At 47.3% G+C, this 15,406-nt stretch overlaps 8 protein-coding genes across 8 annotated transcripts, besides 7 other annotated features; all 8 read left to right on the top strand.

Annotated features, from left to right (window-relative positions):
- Positions 1–57: 57 nt before the first annotated feature.
- Tb11.01.7370 (hypothetical protein, conserved) lies at positions 58–2,175 on the top strand (the record flags this gene model as incomplete). The annotated part of the gene is made up of 1 exon (XM_824537.1): positions 58–2,175. The coding sequence occupies one exon, from the start codon at positions 58–60 to the stop codon at positions 2,173–2,175; it is 2,118 nt and encodes a 705-aa protein (XP_829630.1).
- A 100-nt stretch (positions 2,176–2,275) lies between these two features.
- On the top strand, positions 2,276–2,797 carry Tb11.01.7360 (hypothetical protein; the record flags this gene model as incomplete). Its single annotated transcript, XM_824536.1, has 1 exon — positions 2,276–2,797. The coding sequence occupies one exon, from the start codon at positions 2,276–2,278 to the stop codon at positions 2,795–2,797; it is 522 nt and encodes a 173-aa protein (XP_829629.1).
- Positions 2,387–2,445: a sequence feature (GA-rich).
- A 416-nt stretch (positions 2,798–3,213) lies between the features above and the next one.
- Positions 3,214–3,249: a microsatellite.
- A 181-nt stretch (positions 3,250–3,430) lies between these two features.
- Positions 3,431–3,475: a sequence feature (AT_rich).
- A 321-nt stretch (positions 3,476–3,796) lies between these two features.
- Positions 3,797–3,856: a sequence feature (GA-rich).
- A 550-nt stretch (positions 3,857–4,406) lies between these two features.
- Positions 4,407–4,442: a microsatellite.
- An 829-nt stretch (positions 4,443–5,271) lies between these two features.
- Positions 5,272–5,297: a microsatellite.
- A 27-nt stretch (positions 5,298–5,324) lies between these two features.
- On the top strand, positions 5,325–6,866 carry Tb11.01.7350 (hypothetical protein, conserved; the record flags this gene model as incomplete). The annotated part of the gene is made up of 1 exon (XM_824535.1): positions 5,325–6,866. The coding sequence occupies one exon, from the start codon at positions 5,325–5,327 to the stop codon at positions 6,864–6,866; it is 1,542 nt and encodes a 513-aa protein (XP_829628.1).
- Positions 6,867–7,266: 400 nt separating this feature from the next.
- Tb11.01.7340 (hypothetical protein, conserved) lies at positions 7,267–7,752 on the top strand (the record flags this gene model as incomplete). Its single annotated transcript, XM_824534.1, has 1 exon — positions 7,267–7,752. One exon carries the CDS (start codon positions 7,267–7,269, stop codon positions 7,750–7,752), a length of 486 nt encoding a protein of 161 aa, XP_829627.1.
- A 359-nt stretch (positions 7,753–8,111) lies between these two features.
- Tb11.01.7330 (hypothetical protein, conserved) lies at positions 8,112–11,141 on the top strand (the record flags this gene model as incomplete). The annotated part of the gene is made up of 1 exon (XM_824533.1): positions 8,112–11,141. One exon carries the CDS (start codon positions 8,112–8,114, stop codon positions 11,139–11,141), a length of 3,030 nt encoding a protein of 1,009 aa, XP_829626.1.
- Positions 11,142–11,576: 435 nt separating this feature from the next.
- On the top strand, positions 11,577–11,966 carry Tb11.01.7325 (hypothetical protein, conserved; the record flags this gene model as incomplete). The annotated part of the gene is made up of 1 exon (XM_824532.1): positions 11,577–11,966. One exon carries the CDS (start codon positions 11,577–11,579, stop codon positions 11,964–11,966), a length of 390 nt encoding a protein of 129 aa, XP_829625.1.
- Positions 11,967–13,081: 1,115 nt separating this feature from the next.
- Positions 13,082–13,555, top strand: Tb11.01.7320 (hypothetical protein; the record flags this gene model as incomplete). The annotated part of the gene is made up of 1 exon (XM_824531.1): positions 13,082–13,555. The coding sequence occupies one exon, from the start codon at positions 13,082–13,084 to the stop codon at positions 13,553–13,555; it is 474 nt and encodes a 157-aa protein (XP_829624.1).
- Positions 13,156–13,203: a microsatellite.
- Positions 13,556–13,747: 192 nt separating the features above from the next.
- Tb11.01.7310 (hypothetical protein, conserved) lies at positions 13,748–15,307 on the top strand (the record flags this gene model as incomplete). Its single annotated transcript, XM_824530.1, has 1 exon — positions 13,748–15,307. One exon carries the CDS (start codon positions 13,748–13,750, stop codon positions 15,305–15,307), a length of 1,560 nt encoding a protein of 519 aa, XP_829623.1.
- Between the last annotated feature and the right edge of the window lie 99 nt (positions 15,308–15,406).

Genomic DNA, 15,406 nt, shown 5'->3' with positions numbered 1-15,406 from the left:
TTGTGTTGTTCGTGAGCGCGTCGCCGTTGTTGTTACTGTTTGAGTGTTAACCAGCCAATGGACAGCAGGTGGGCGGCTTCCAGGCGTGTCGCGGCCTCGCAGGTAACGGTACCTTTCGGATGGCAGCTGATGCAATACCCGTCCGCCACCCGTGAGGAGGTGCGAGCCATTGCTTTTGCAGCGTTACGGCGGTTGTTATATCCCATTGCTCGTCGATATATTGCCAGGTGGTATCGGGAACGAGTCGCGAGGGATATGAGCAAGGAGGTGAAAATGGAACCGTTGCTTTTCAGGGCTCTCAGGCAGCGTTCCGTGTTGGGTTCCTGCCTAAAAAAATCCAACGCGGTGGATGAACTAGAGAATAACAACGAGCAACTCAAGAGGCTACTGGATTCTATAAGCTATAGAGTATATCTACGAGGTGAGTTTATCCAGTACAGCAGAGAACCCTCAAACGCGGTAGTATTCGTGGCGAAAGGTATTGTTAAGAAATGCTCAACTGTTAGCCAAACTAGAGGGAGGGTGTCACACGATAGGAGGTTGTCTAGTTCTCACGTGGAAGTCTCTATCACGTACGATGACGACGAGGGTCCTATTGTTGCTACGCCATCGACTCAGTGCAGTGAAAAAATGAGTGTAGGAAGTATTGAGTCTGAGGCTCTGCGAACTCAGAGGAACACGTTGTTGTCTGCCCCGACTATACTTGGGGAATGCTCTGCTGTAGGGAGTTTTCCCTGTACGGAGTACTTACTGGCGGAGTCTTCTGTAGTGTTGATTGGATGGATACCAAAAAGCGCCTACTGCACCCTGCTAGGATCGTTTCCCCCGCAGATTCACAGATCTCTTCTTATGAAAGCACTCGAGACGAGGGAGCGGCTGCTCCCGCACTTTGGATGTATGACATGCAACCGTATGCGAATCTGCCCACTGCTGGTGTCACTCAGCGATAGAGATTTGTTGCAGTTGATGGAGCATCTCGTGCCTCGTGTAAGGCCCGCTGGTGTGCAAATAGGAGAACGGGAAGCTCCCCGACACATATTCTTTATTTGGCGTGGCGTAGTGTGCCTCCAGCAGGAGGAGGCGGTTATTCCCATGGGCGGTGCTCCTCCGTCACAACCAAGGAGCCGCACATTATTTTCGGAAGGACATACCTTTGGCGAATGGCAGTGCATGTTCCATGAGGGACTAGGCGATAAATTTTTTACCCTGACCAATGTGGACCTCTACCTTCTGCCGTTTTCTGTTCTTTCTTCGTTCATGAAACGGGATCAAAATATCCGACAACAGATTCATCGCGCTGCTAAAGTCATCAGTCTGACTGCCGATAAGTGCTTTGACGGGATGCGTTTCGTTCCTCCTTCTCTCGATGTACTCAAAACTGTCGTTTTGAGCCCCTCACAGGTGCCTAAGTTGATACAACGCGGGCAAGGTGCTGCAGGTGTTTTCAGTAAACGTGTTACAATTGCCAACAATTCCATCGCCAGCCATGTCTTCCGACCGCGCGATAACAAAACAGACCGAGTGAATGTTTCACCATTTTTTATAGAGCAGTTGCGGAAAATGCCGTTGGTGGGTCTCTGCGGTCCCCATGACAGCTTCTATACGGATTGCGCAGCACGTTTTAAATTGATGAGATACGAAGCGGGGCAATGCATCGTGGAGCGTGGAAGTGAGTGCAACTCCGTCATTCTTTTCTGCCAAGGCGGTGCAGTTGTAGTGGAAGACGAAGGTGTAGTGCAACGTAATGCGGAAGGCACTGTGCAGGCAAGGGAGTGGGCGAGTCTGCCACGCGTTCCTGATGGAAGCATCGTTGGCTACACCTGTGTGCGACGTCACCCGTGGACGTGTAGCATTGTTGCACCTGATGATGGAACAGAAGTGTGGGAGCTCAACCGAGTCAATTTCGTAGACGTGCTCCGTAAGCATAGAATAGAGCGACAAATGCACGAACTCGTGTTACAGCTCATGCAACCGCTTAGTTCAGTGGAAACCCGAGACCCGTTGCTGGACACGCAGCCGCTTTTGACCCCATCACCAAACTCATTGTGGAGCGAGTACCGGTTGCCCAACATGCATCCAGTTATTCTATCCGAGACGCCACGCTTTCCCATATGGAAAGAGGATGAAACAATGTTGGAGGCAACTCCTCAGTGGCGGCGGTCGAGTGTGGTGTAACTCAAGGGAAGCAGGACGGTTATTTTAATCATATTTGACTCTTTAATGTAGGCGTGTCATTGTGGTCTAGGATATCCGCTGTGCACACGGGATAAGTTTCATGCACAGGTGTAAGAGTGCGTATGCACAGACTTTTTTGTCTGTTTATCCCTACAACATTTTCCTTCGGCCCATCTGTTTCGTTTCAACTTATTTTCCTCATCGCTGTGCTTTTCCTTCCCTTCCCTTCCCTCACTTCTCTTCACTTCCTTTCCCTTTCCCTTTTCTTCCTTCTTCACCCGCGCGTACACGCATTCGTCTTTATACCCTCCACTGTCGTTCTCATTTACCCTCGTCTCTGTACTCTCCTTCTTTTTTTTTTCTCTCTCTCCTTTACGTGCGCGACGTTAGTTCGACCTCTACGCGTCTACGAATGCGTTTTTGGTATTCGTGGCACTGTGTTGTATCACTTCCTGCTTTTTTTTTACTTTTCGTTTATTGTTTTTTTTTTTTAATCACCTTGTTCCACCGCCACCATCAATGCCATCATTGTATCTCTCTTTTTGTATGTGTTGTTTTACCTTTTCCCAGTGGTAAGCCTCAAATATCGCAACGACTGTTGTGCACCACTGGTGAATCATAATAAAAGGCACCAATGATAATGAATAATAATTTCCATGAAGAAGGAGCTACAGAGAAGGGGGAAATATAATAAATAAAGATTAAATTAGTCACTTTATGATTGCAGGAAAGAAAGAGAGTCTTGTGTTTTTTTTTTTTTTGATTGTCGCGGGAAACTTCATAAATCAAAATAAATGGAGGAAATTAATTAACTTTGTTTCGTTTCAGCGGGAACCAAAACGGAAGAACAATTGAAATAACAACTATTATGTTGGTAGCAATTAGGAGAAAGGAGAGAAGGTAAAAGGAGGTGCTTTGCAAAGGATGAAGCGGCGACATGTATAAATAAATATAAAACATCGCATCAACTTCTCTATATCAAAGGAAATCATTTACTCAATGGATTCTCAACGAAATCATGATATTGACCTGATCGTTTATATATATATATATATATATATATATAAATATATAGTAAAATTCCTTGTTATTTCACTCTGTTTTTTATTCTTGAGATCAGATATTTAAATTGATTATATGTATACGTATATATTTATGCATTGTTACAAGGGTTAGCGAAATAGACGAACTGACGCACGGTAATGACAACGTTTTCCGTACGAGTTAGCCATTGGTTGAAATGATACTTGAACAGAAAAAAAATACATATATATATTATTATTATAATAATAGAAAAAAACAATAGAAGCAAAATAAAGGGTTGAAACAGTTACTTTCTGCGAAAATAAATTTATATGATGATTCGTGACGGAACGGTTGAGGGCCAGTCGAAAGAAAGGAAAGGAAGGAACGAAGGGGACTAATTGATTAAACCTTTATGTTTTTGTTTATATAGTTACTTATTTGTTAGTAAAGCACCCAGTGAGACGTCTATCATCAGTTGCAGGTTATTATTTTTGTTCTTATTATTCTTATTTTTGTTTGTTTTACGTCCTTTTTGAATCTTTTATTTTTCCATCTGGTGCTCTCCTTACCTCCTGCGCTCCCCCACCCCCTTGATTTTGTTTCTTTCTTTCTTGGCTTTCTTTTTTTTTTCTTTATTCTCCTTGTATTTTCCTTTAGTGTGGTCTTCTCAATCTCGGCTAAATATGTGCAGGAGATCCGACCTTTCGAGAAAAGCAAAGGAGGTAAAAATTGAGGAAATCCCCCCCAAAAAAAAAAAAAAAACTGTTGCTACGGCACCTGTTGAGCTTTCTTTATTTTATTTTGGGTTATTTTACTTTTCTCCTCCGGCAACACACACGCGTTTTGTTTGTGCTGGTACGTGCACCGTCATTTTTCCGCACTTTATTTTCCGTTAAAAAAAAAAAAAACTCAATTGTATCGGTGCAAAGCGGCTGCCCTTTTTTTTTTTTAATCCCATTCGCCTATTTCCCCCTTCACCTCACTTCCTTGCCAAATCGCGTGGCAAATCATTATGTGGTATACGGTAACGGCATTTAAAGGTGTAAATAGGGTGGGAAATCAGTGAATGAAAATAATGAATGGAGAAAAAAAGAAAATAAAATAAAAGGACAAAACAAACTTTTAATGTGCGCATAGGAGTGAGTTAGATGTCCTGAGGGTCGGTGGAAGGTAAAGAAAACGTATAATACAACAAGTTTGTTCCATTTTTTTGTTTGTTTGTTTGTTTGTCCTGTTTATTTTTTCTTTTTTATCTTTTAGTTGTTGTACCTTCACTGAGTTAGGTGAAAGTGAATTCCTCATCCTTCCTCATAGGAAAATTTCCGTCTTATCTTCGTTTTGTTGCTGCAGTTGAACACAATGATACGAGCCCTACGTCACCCATCTCCTAATATTCACTTCATATTTCGCAGTGCCCCCCTACCGTTGCTGACTATTTCTTTTTTTTTTTTTGAACAGTTGTACTCCCCATAAATGTAAAGGAGGGGAAAAAAAGAAAGATAAATGAGAAACATAGAACATACTATATATATATATATATATGTAACCGCCCAATTTTCCATTTTTTTCCTTTTTTATTTTGTTTGAAAAAAAAGTTATTATCTCTTTTTCCTTTTGTGGGCTTGTTGTGGATTAGTTGGAAGGGGGATGGGCAAAGTTGGACACTTTTCGCCAGAAGTTTTACGAAGTGCTAAGAAAAAAAAGGGGTGAGAGAAGCAGGCGCCGTTGCGAAGCATAATTTTATACACCGATTTGTAAAGGGTTGATTCCAGTGGGCTGAAGGAAAAAGCTTTCGTTGTACTAACAGGCTAATTTTTCATATATATTTTTAAATAGTTTATTCACGCCGTTCCGGTTATTGTGATACGTGCGCCATATGCAATATAATAAAAAAAACACAGGAAGTCGCGTCGTCAAATTTCCTTATCTCCTCTTTCCACTGTTTCTATTGTCAGTACTGTTATCGTTGTTATCATTTATACTGTTCAAATTACGGAAGTGGTGACGGCAAAGTGTAGTCCAAGCGAGGACCGTGTTGAAGGGAGAAAAGGTGAAAGAGAGCAGTAGCGCGTGCGTGCGTGTGTGTGTGTGTGTGTTGCACTGTGATATTTGTCGCATTGAAAATGTCCTTCAGGATTCCCAATAATTTACTGCAGGTGCTGGCAGACTACACATCTCAGGCCCTGGGTGCCGCACACGATATATCGGATGAGTTCGAGGAGGATATAAACGAACTGGATTGCCAGGCCAAGCGCATTTGTGTGATTCTTCGGATCATTCGCGAGAGCGCGCACCGACAGTCTTCAGCCGAAGGGGGGAATGCCACTTTAGGAGGTTGCGAGTCACCCAAACCCATAGAAGTTGCCCTGAGAGGTTTGGGTCATCTTATTCATGAATTCACTGGGCTCCCAGACATCGGCTCAGCGCCAATGGGAAGAGAAGGACAGAGACGGGAGCTCACGGTTCAACCACTTGGAAAGCCCGTTTCGTTAGCGGAAGCGGCATTGGAATTATTTGGGCACAATACAAAAATTATTTTTCGAAGAAAGGATAAACGACCTCGTGATGCAGCGATTGTTGAGGGCAAAACCGAACGACGTGGCACGGTATACTCTCGGTTAGCTACCTCACAACGTAAGCGGCGGTTTGCCTTATATACAGCTCGGGTGGCTTTATTCCCTGATGTTTTTCATACCCCGACGTTGTCCCAAGAAGGTGGTGAAGGCGAGATGCGACCATTTGTGTCACCTGCCGTGAGAGAGTTTGCGGATCTCAACGTTGAAGCGGAGCGGGAGATGTTTGGGTCGTTTTATAGGTTAGACACGAAAGCGGAACTACTTCGGGAGTGGCCTTCACTTTTTAGTACCGTTGAACATCTTCAGGGTCTCTTGCGCGCTGAGGGTGTGCGATTTATTCCCAGTGAAGCGATGAAACGGGAGAATTTGGAGGGGCAGTTACGCTGGTTTGAGTTCCCATTCACAGATAATGGTGTTGTACGAATGATTGTGAAGCATGTACTGGCAGTGGATTTTACGTGGGAGTTGCTGCAGAGTGGGCGCTGGCGGGTACTTGGCCTGCATTGGTTATTGAAAACCCGTCCACCACCGGCATTTCTGCTTCCTCTCGGTTCAGGCGGATGTGAAGACACAAGCAACCTCTGGAAAGAGAAGGCATCTTCCCTCCGTGCCACCACTCTCCGCGTTGAGCCGGCGTACTATGAGGCTGCGTTGCGTTTTTTGACCAACTGTTTTGAAACTGGCCTCGAGGGCGGTGCTGTGGGAGCCCTACGTTTGGCGGACGCGGTGACGATGGAGGTCATTGAAACTCAGTGCAGGGAACTTAAGGAGAACTTTTTTGTTGGGCCGTTGGAACCATCCTTTGCTTTGGATGTGCGACCAGGAACACACGTATCACTGGCATTGAACTGGCCTCACAATTCGTCCTTTTACTCAACCACGGCGCCGTTAAACGAAGAAGGTGGTGGCCCATTGTACCTCAAGTACAAATTGCGTAACGGCACTGTCGTGTTTGAGAAGAGGAGAGGTACTGACACCCAGGCAGCTGTTCAATCTGACTTCTACACCGATTGCTTGACCATCGATGACGGACAGTCGGTTGTCGTTGTTGATATTGAACGTCAGTTGTGGCAGTTTATCTGTGCGTGATTTTGCCCCTTGGCGATCATTGCTCTGTTTTCCGTTGGTTCGTGAGGTGGAGCGCATTAGTTATGCTGGCCACTCCATGTAATATACACTGAGAAATTAGCAGATCTCACTGTCTATACCCTGCCTGTCCTCACTTGGGGTATCTATGCTTTGATTACTTAAGTTAATCTGTCACTGATCCCTGCTCCACTCCATCGTACGACCTCTTTCATATGTTTTTTTTGTCGTTGCCTCCTCTTTCGTAGTAGTGATAGTACCCTCACCGTCGTCGCTTACAGAAAAATTGAAAGTCAAAAAGGGCAAACTGTGCGAACCCGTCCTGTTATTGTCGCTTCTGGAGGGGGTCAGGGAGGCTGGTACGGTAAACCAAGCGTAAAGACACAACCAGCAAATTAGGGGTATGTCGACAAGCATCACAAATTTTGTTAAAAGAGTAGGCACATCGCTACAGCATGATGTACGTACTTTTACCGTATGGGACCCAATAGGTAACAAAGTGCACTGCGCAGCGCGTGATGCAGTTTACTTGGTTATGGACTGCCCCAAATTCTTCATGTACACACATGGAGCTTACGGAGCAATGCGGCGTTACATACGTCAGGCACGTATCAATAAGGGAAAGGTGAACCCGGAGGATTTTCGCGACGTGGATACCAATGTGTTGCGGGAGTCTCTTATTCGGTACGCGCAGTGGAAAGGACCGCTGCAGAAAATCGACTTTAGAGTGTTTTATTGGATGTATGTCCTTATGATTGGTTATGTGTTCTGGCAAGGTTTAGCGCTCAATAGGATGCTGGAGGAAAAGATAGACCGCAGTGGTGTATCTTTGGACAAACGGCGGAGTATGTTTGATGATGACTACGAGGAAGACTTACGACCTCAGTAAGAACCCATGGGTCGGTCTCTGGGGGGAGGGGATGGTTACTTTTTAGTTTCTCATCATTTCATTTGAGAATGGGAAGGGAGGAAAATAACATTCCTTTTATCGTTTTTTTTTTGGTAGCTTACGCTACCGGTGCCTGCGGTCGTTATAATTTATAAAAACAAAAAAAATCATTATTGTCATCGTCACTGTTATTATGTATTTGCTCCTCTTCATTGGGTGGGAATTACTTGCCATTGCGAACATGCGCTGCGTTGTCCCTTTTCATTGTTTCCCCTCACCACGCCTTTCTCCATGGTTTGGTAGCGCTTTGTGAGAATCAGTTCACGAAGTAGTGGTACCAGTGCGTGCTGTTATTAGGGATGAGCGCTGCGGCACCTGTCCTTTCCACTAAGGTGGATAAATACGAGCAGGTATTAGCCAAGTATGATTGGCGATCGCCGTTCCCACCGCGTGGATACCAATATGGTATCGGCCGTGGTGCAAAGGCATTCATCACTTCAGCAGAGTTAAGTGCGACGACGGGCGTCTCTGCCCCGCTGTTGGCGTTAGGTGGTGAGCAGAGTGCCATGCTTGATGCGCTTGATCGTCTCGAGGAGCGCCGTCACAAGCGTAGGAGGGAGGATGTGAAGGGTGGAGCCACATCTCGTGAGGGTAAGAAACCAAAACTCTTGCTTTCGATGGAGGATATCGCAACAGTGGGAAGTGGTGCTTCCAATCAATCACTGGTGAAACGCAAGGCGCGTACAGAAGATATGGACGTTGTGGACGGATACGCTTTCGATGATGAAACTGCCGTGGTGACAGCAAGTGATCTATTGCGTGGCAGAGCCCTCGCAGCGAATCAGACGCTGGAAAATATTCTTAACATGGGCTCTTCATCGGAGCAAACGACGTGGATTACACATTCTCGCGCACTCCGTGAAATGGGTATGACAAAGAAGGCTCAACAAACGTTAGTGGAAGGATCAAGACTAACCGGAAGTAAAGGCCCACTTATTTGGAAAGAGCAACTCCAGCATCTTAACGATCCAGCAGCCCAACGACAGCTGCTAGAGCAGGCTGTAGCAGCATGCAAAACGTGTGAAGAGCTTTGGTTTTTACTGCTGCAATACCAACCGCCACACGAACAGCTCCACTGGTTGCAGAAAGCTGTAATGGCCTGTCCTGCAAGCGAAAGTCTTTGGCTTCGTATATTAGGTTATGTTACTGCACCGCGGGATCAGAGGAAAATTATTCGTAAGGCACTTGAGGTTACTCCTACCCTTCCGTCACTTTGGGCAATGTTGGCGCGGCTAGAGGACTACGAACGTGGGAAGGCTATTTTCAATGCCGCGGCTGCAGAGCATCCGTCAATGAAAATCATTATTGAGGGTGCGAAGTTTGAGGAGTTTCATCTCAGGGGTCAGGTAGGCAGTGAAAAAGAGGGAGGCAACGAGCAGTTACATAATGCGAAGATCCACTCACTGGTGCGACAGGCAGCTCAGCGTTTTCTCCTAATGGACGAAGAAAAATCGAGAACCGAGTGGCTTGACGCAGCCCGAGTGGCTGTATCTGAGCGTTACATATTAACTTCTGCGTACATGCTCTTGCACTTCGTTTGTGATACGGGAGCGGCAACTCTTACTATCCCGGTTACATGGCTTGAGGATTTGGCGGCCCTTGTTCCTGATATGTGGAGGGCACATGATGTCCTCTGTGCCGCATGGGCCACAATGCTCATTGGCCGTGATGCCGCAGTAAAAGGGACAAATGAAGCAGTGACAGAGAAGGACGTGCAAATTATAGGATTTGCTCTCCGCTCAGCACCCTTCACATCACTAGAGACTGCGGTTTCTGCTGTGACGAGGTACATTTCTTCGACTACCGTGTCATACACGAGCAGAGTAGAAGACGGCATGAAAAAGGAAGGGATAAAGGAGGAGGAAGAAGAAGAGGAGTTGGGAAGGCCAGTGGCTACCATCCAGGCAGCGCCGCCAACCTGTTCAACCTCAGCCACCGCCGCTTCGCAGTGTCTTCCGTTGCCGCTTGTATCGGTACTACTATATACGTTGTTCCGTGCTCCCGCGTTCAACACAATCGATGTGATGCTTTCTGTTGCAAAGGTTTTTTATGACCATCACTTCTACGACGGGGCACACCGTGTTTTGATGCTCGCCATCACGCGGTATCCGGTGAATGCGCTTCTTTTTACAGCTGCGGCGAAGACAAAAATGGCCATGGGCTGCCGCAAAGGGGCGGAGGAACTCCTTCTGAAAGGGACGGCCATAGATCCGTCTGACTCAGATATCGCCTGGGTGAAGTTGGCAGTACACCGCCGCAGTAATCGTGAGGACATCGTGCCTCTGCTTGATGAAGCACTTGTTCACTTTCCCACGTCTGAACGGCTGTGGCTTATGAGATTGGAGGCTGAAGGAATGAAAGCGCAGCAGCTGCTGGAGGACGCTATGGCGCGCGGTTCCAGTACTGCGCCCACTATCAATGGACTGCGTAGGGTATACGGTAAAGCACTATCGTCAGAGCACTGCCGACTCTCCCCTACCATATGGTGCTACGCGGCAGTGAAGCTAGAGTCCAATTTGTTTAGTGACGCCGGGGCCGCTAGAGCCCTACTCCTGGAGGGGCTTGTCGTGTGCGAAAAAGGGTGCCAACATCTTCATCACAATGGCAGCACAAAACGGGCTGAGGTGCGTGCGACTTTTGGGCTGGCGAGATGTCATGTTGAATTGCGGCATGCCGGTAGCGAGACGGCCCTTGAAACCGTGAAGGAGGTGCTTCAGCAACTTCCTAAGGTTGACGGCTGCTTTACGGTTTCGGTGGGGGAACTCGTGGCACTTTCCATTGACTTGGAAAACCCCGCGACGCGAGGGCGTGCAGCTGCTCAGGCAGTGCAACACTGGCGCGTACGTGACCCCCTTGTGTTTTCATCGGTTGCAAAGTTGTACCACGCAGCAGGAAGGCATGAAAAAGCACTGGAGCAAGCAATGAAGGCAGTCCAAATGAGTAAGGGTCGCTGTGGCGATGCTGTGGCACTGTGGCTTAAGCTTGCATCCATGTTCACCTACAGGAAGATAGTTATGGAAAAGATGGGGCTTACTGTCAAGGATGAATCCAATGAGGAAGAGACTGCCCTTCAAAATGGCGTGCTGTTGGCATGGCTGTGGAAACAGTTAGCAAATGGCAGTTCTGGCGGAACCTCCGGCAGTGAGGCAATGGAAGACATGAAAGGGTCCACAGAATCCGCAACGCACTCTGAACCACCTAAGCCCAATTCCGGGCCGCTTTGGATATATGTGTCCAAGTCACGGGACCCCAGTAACGTCACATTGCTAGGTTTCAGAGATTCTGTAGAGGTTATGCTTACGCAAGTCGTGGAAATGATCAAATTGTAACAAATTGTGGGGGAGGGAAGTTTTTGGTTTGTCATTGTGGAGAGGCATCTCACGTGTGCTGGTCCCTTGCCAACGACAAGGCTCCCCGCTCGTGACTAATCGTTTGGTGTCAAGTTTTGTCATATCTCGCGTTGGGAGAGAGCAGGGAGGCTTGTTTATACTGAGCGAGATCGAGCTGTTTGGCAGACTTTCGCGCACTACTCCTAGCAGGAGAGCCCCCGCCTTTTAATTTTTTACCGTATCTTGCTGGGAGTGCTCATGTCATTCCAAGGTTTCAATCCACTCCCTTCACTCTCGCCTTCAAGTGAATCACACTTATCCCTTTTTTTCCTACATCCGAAAATCATATATGGTGTTACACTGCAATGTAAGCTATTAGCTTGATAAGGGAGAAAAAAGGGTTTCAGTGGAGAAAAAAAATATATTTTCCTTCCGATGAGTGAGGTAGCCGATTTCAGTGACTCTGCGGATGAGTGGGAGGCAACGCCGAAGGGCCCAGTGGACGACGCTGAGGAAGCTGCAAACGGCAAGCCAAAGCCGAAGAGACCGCAGATTGATCAGCTCACAGGCGAAGAGCGCGAACTGGCCGGTGAATTACTGAAACTTGTCTTCCACCTACCAGATGGCTCCGTACAGCACCGGGAACATTTTATGGGACAGACGGTGTCGTACCTGAAGGCACAATTGGAGGATGTGGATGGTTTGCCGTATGAGCGCACAACTCTCTTTTTTGAAGATCGCCAATTACTTGACCCTCTCTCGCTGAATGACTTGCCATTTTCTGTGGATGGGGAGAATCATATCACCGTACGCCTTTCCAACTGAGAATAATCCACTCTACTGCGCGCGTTCTTGCCTTGATGCAAAATGAAGATACTGGCGAGAGAACTCTCACTTACCAACACGTGAAGAATGTCGTCTTCGGTGGTGATAAAGAGGGAGGAGGGGATGTTTGGGCATATGATTGCGTTTAGTCCAGCCGCACACTGGGGTTTGGAAGGAGGTTATGAGCAAAAAAAAGAAGGGCGTGGGGAAAAAATCTCCGATGAAGTGGTATCATGCAACTCGAGTCGTCGAACCTCGGGGGATGTGATGTCATGTTCAGTGGGAACAAAACAGACACCAAATGAAGATGGCGTGTAGGAAGACGCGCGAGCACCTTTTCCTTTTTTTTTTACTTCGTTTTGTCTACATTAAATTGTTTTTGCACCGGTTGGCTTCGTCTAGCGAGGGGTGTTGAATTGATCCAGATGCATGTGGAGAGACTTTGCTTTTATGATATGCTCTGTGAGAGAAATAAAAGTAAAAATGAAACAACTGTAGCGAATGCGAGGAGGGATTGACGATCTCGCCAATGCGCGATGTTATTGTTGTGTTGTGCAACTGACTGCTTGCATATATCAGTGGTGGGCGCATCGCCAGCAAATCAGAAAGTGCGTGGTGCACGGGAAAAGGTTCTATTGTTACCATTATTGTTATTAATATTATTAGTTTTCTTCCACACTTTCCGTCACTGTTCGCCCTCCTCCTAGCGGTTCACTCCCCCTCCTCCACATGTATTTGTTTTATTTCCAGCCAACCATACGCGAATCTTTGTGATGCAAGAATGCATCGTTGCCTCCACTTCAGCTCTTCACCAGCTTTTTTCTCTTTCCTTGTGACATCTCACTTTTCTCCCATCATATATTTGGTGCATTTGTATACACCCGAAGTATGTGTGAATATATATATATATTTTGGTGTCTGCTGCGTTTCGCCTAAAGAATCAGCAGTAGTTTTGTTCAGCCAAATGCTCAGGATCAAAATCGCCGGATTTGCTGCTGGAGTGGTGACAAGCTTTTCCTTGTATCATCACTTTGTATTTATTAGGGTCCTTGACGCACACACAGCGCAAAGCAAACGGTTGACAGGCATTGGAGAGGAGCTTATGCAAGTGTCGCATGACGTCACGACAAAGGTATCCGACCCGCAAAAGTTTTCAACATAATACCTCTACGAATAAGCACGGGAGGAGATATATCATATATCATATATATATATATATATATATATATGTATATATGCCTGGGAATAAGCGTCAATCTTCACGCTCCTTTGTAGTACTTGTACGCGCCTCGCTGAGTATAGAACGTGCGCGGGTTGTGCCCTCAAGAACTACCACTGGCGCTGGTGCACTTGTACGTTGGCCCAGTTGTGGCACCATTCACTTGCACCCAGTGGTTTTCTTTAGTGTTTTTCTTTATTGTTTTTCAATGACGAATCTAGTTCCTAAAGCACATCCCTTCCCCTTTCTTTTTGCAAGTGGTCTCCTTTATCCCCAGCAGCGTCTGATTTTTATGGTGTATATACCCGCTGTTAGTATCCTGGGCATTTGGTGTTCTCAGCCTCTTGCCGCTTTTGCCTGTATCCCGTAATCTTTCCGTCCTCTTTTTGTAATTTGGTACTATCTTCCTCACCCAGCGCACTCCAGGAGGCGATACTGAGACCCCACACACCCCAACAAGTTACAAGGGTTCAACGCACGCTATACGTAAAGAAATATATATATTTCTGTACTTTGTACTACGGTGTTAGGTACCAAGGTCTGTGCAGTGGGCCTGACGGCGATGATTCATGCGGTTGTTATGGCGCTTTTTCACAATAAGATCTCCAGAGTAACACTAGGAAGTACGCCACAGGGTGCCGTGTCGTTACCTGTGGCGCAGTGGCTGAAACCTATGCTTGAGTCAAACACTTCACTCACTACAGTTACTCTTCACACACAATACATCCCACCGGAATCACTTAAGGTCGTATTACTCGGTGCGTCACGCTGTCGAGGCCTTCAGTATCTTCGGTTGGTTGGTGGCATCAGTGTCTTACAGTCTAAGGTGTTGATGTCGGCCCTGGCTCACTTCACACTTTCCTACAGACCCTCCAGGCCATCTACTGACGCGCGATGCAGAGTTCCCAACGGTGAAGAGTACTCGCATGCCCAACGCGTGGCTCAGCCGTCACCATCAGGGGCACCGGAGAGGGAAAATGGGCGTTTTGCACTCAAAGCCTGTGAGGCACAACGGGCCAACGACATGGACATGTGCTGTAACCCTATATACCAGAGACTGTGCTCTCCAGCTCTCCTGAACGCAAGGGCCGCAGGGCCACCGTCACCGTGCATCCGACAACATAACGGCGTACATGTAGTATTGGACGTGCAGCACATGGATGATGTTGTTGCTGCTTTCCTTGTAAGAGGGTTGGAACGAGCGGAACGTGTTATCGGTCTCGATGTTCATGTCAGTTCTGTTTCGCAGACTGCTAGCCGTGCTGCTGCACGCCTCCTGTCGCGCACAGAGTCCATCATCAAGCTGAACGCGGAGCGTCTGGGTCACCTACTTGCTCGATGTCCATCACCTGTACCACAGAAAAAGTCGTCGCGACGCCATGCAGAGAATGCGGTAAGGTTAGGCACCTCGCCACACTCCCCGCTTTGTCGGCCGAACGCCGGGGCTGACGGTGGTCCCCCGCGTCCCCCCACCGCCAACCCTCAAAGTCTGCCAACTCGGCGATATTCCCCGCCACGGCTCCTCCCCGAGCATCCTTGTGAGCCACACTCTCCCCCACCCCGGCCACTGGGGGCGGGTGCTCCTCACCGACTCTTCAGCACCCCAAGCGTTACGTTTACTGCCGATGGTGACTGCGCGGAGGAGGAGTCCGATGACAACACACTGACTGGCGGGGAAGGAAGAGGTGAAGGGGATAAGGAAGAATATGAGGAAATACGAGAAGCGAATAAGGAATGTGAGTCTGCCCCACCCAACAACCGTGTTTCCCCCAATACGGATATTGTGGCTTGCCCTTTTCAGAAACTTGAACAGAAGAAGGTTGAGGTGTGGGGGTCGAGGTCGACCGTTCCGGGTTCGCCGAGTCCATGTTACAAACCCCATGCACCGTTACATCAACCGCCTTCTCACCAGGGGCAGTTGGTGCAGCATATGCGTCACATGCGTAATTACGTGAAGGACATTAACTCAGTTGTAGTGCGCTATCAGGTGGGCAGTCGGGAGACCGTTCAAAGAATGGTAACAGCAATGCAGCAACTCGAAGAGCAGTTAACACAGAGTGTCACTGAAAAGTTGACGGATATGTTGGTGACCATTTCGGAGGTTGAAAGGCCGGAGACCTAGAATAGTAGTACCCCAACCTTTGCACTATAATTCACACCGGATCCTTCTACGGGTTGTGGTTGTTCTTCTTGTCTCTTGTGGATAGAGGCACTACCGCAC

The sequence above is a fragment of the Trypanosoma brucei genome, assembly GCF_000002445.2.
Source record: "Trypanosoma brucei brucei TREU927 chromosome 11 chr11_scaffold01 genomic scaffold, whole genome shotgun sequence".
In the NCBI taxonomy this organism is placed as follows: domain Eukaryota; phylum Euglenozoa; class Kinetoplastea; order Trypanosomatida; family Trypanosomatidae; genus Trypanosoma; species Trypanosoma brucei.
This window is presented reverse-complemented; position numbering and strand designations above follow the sequence as displayed.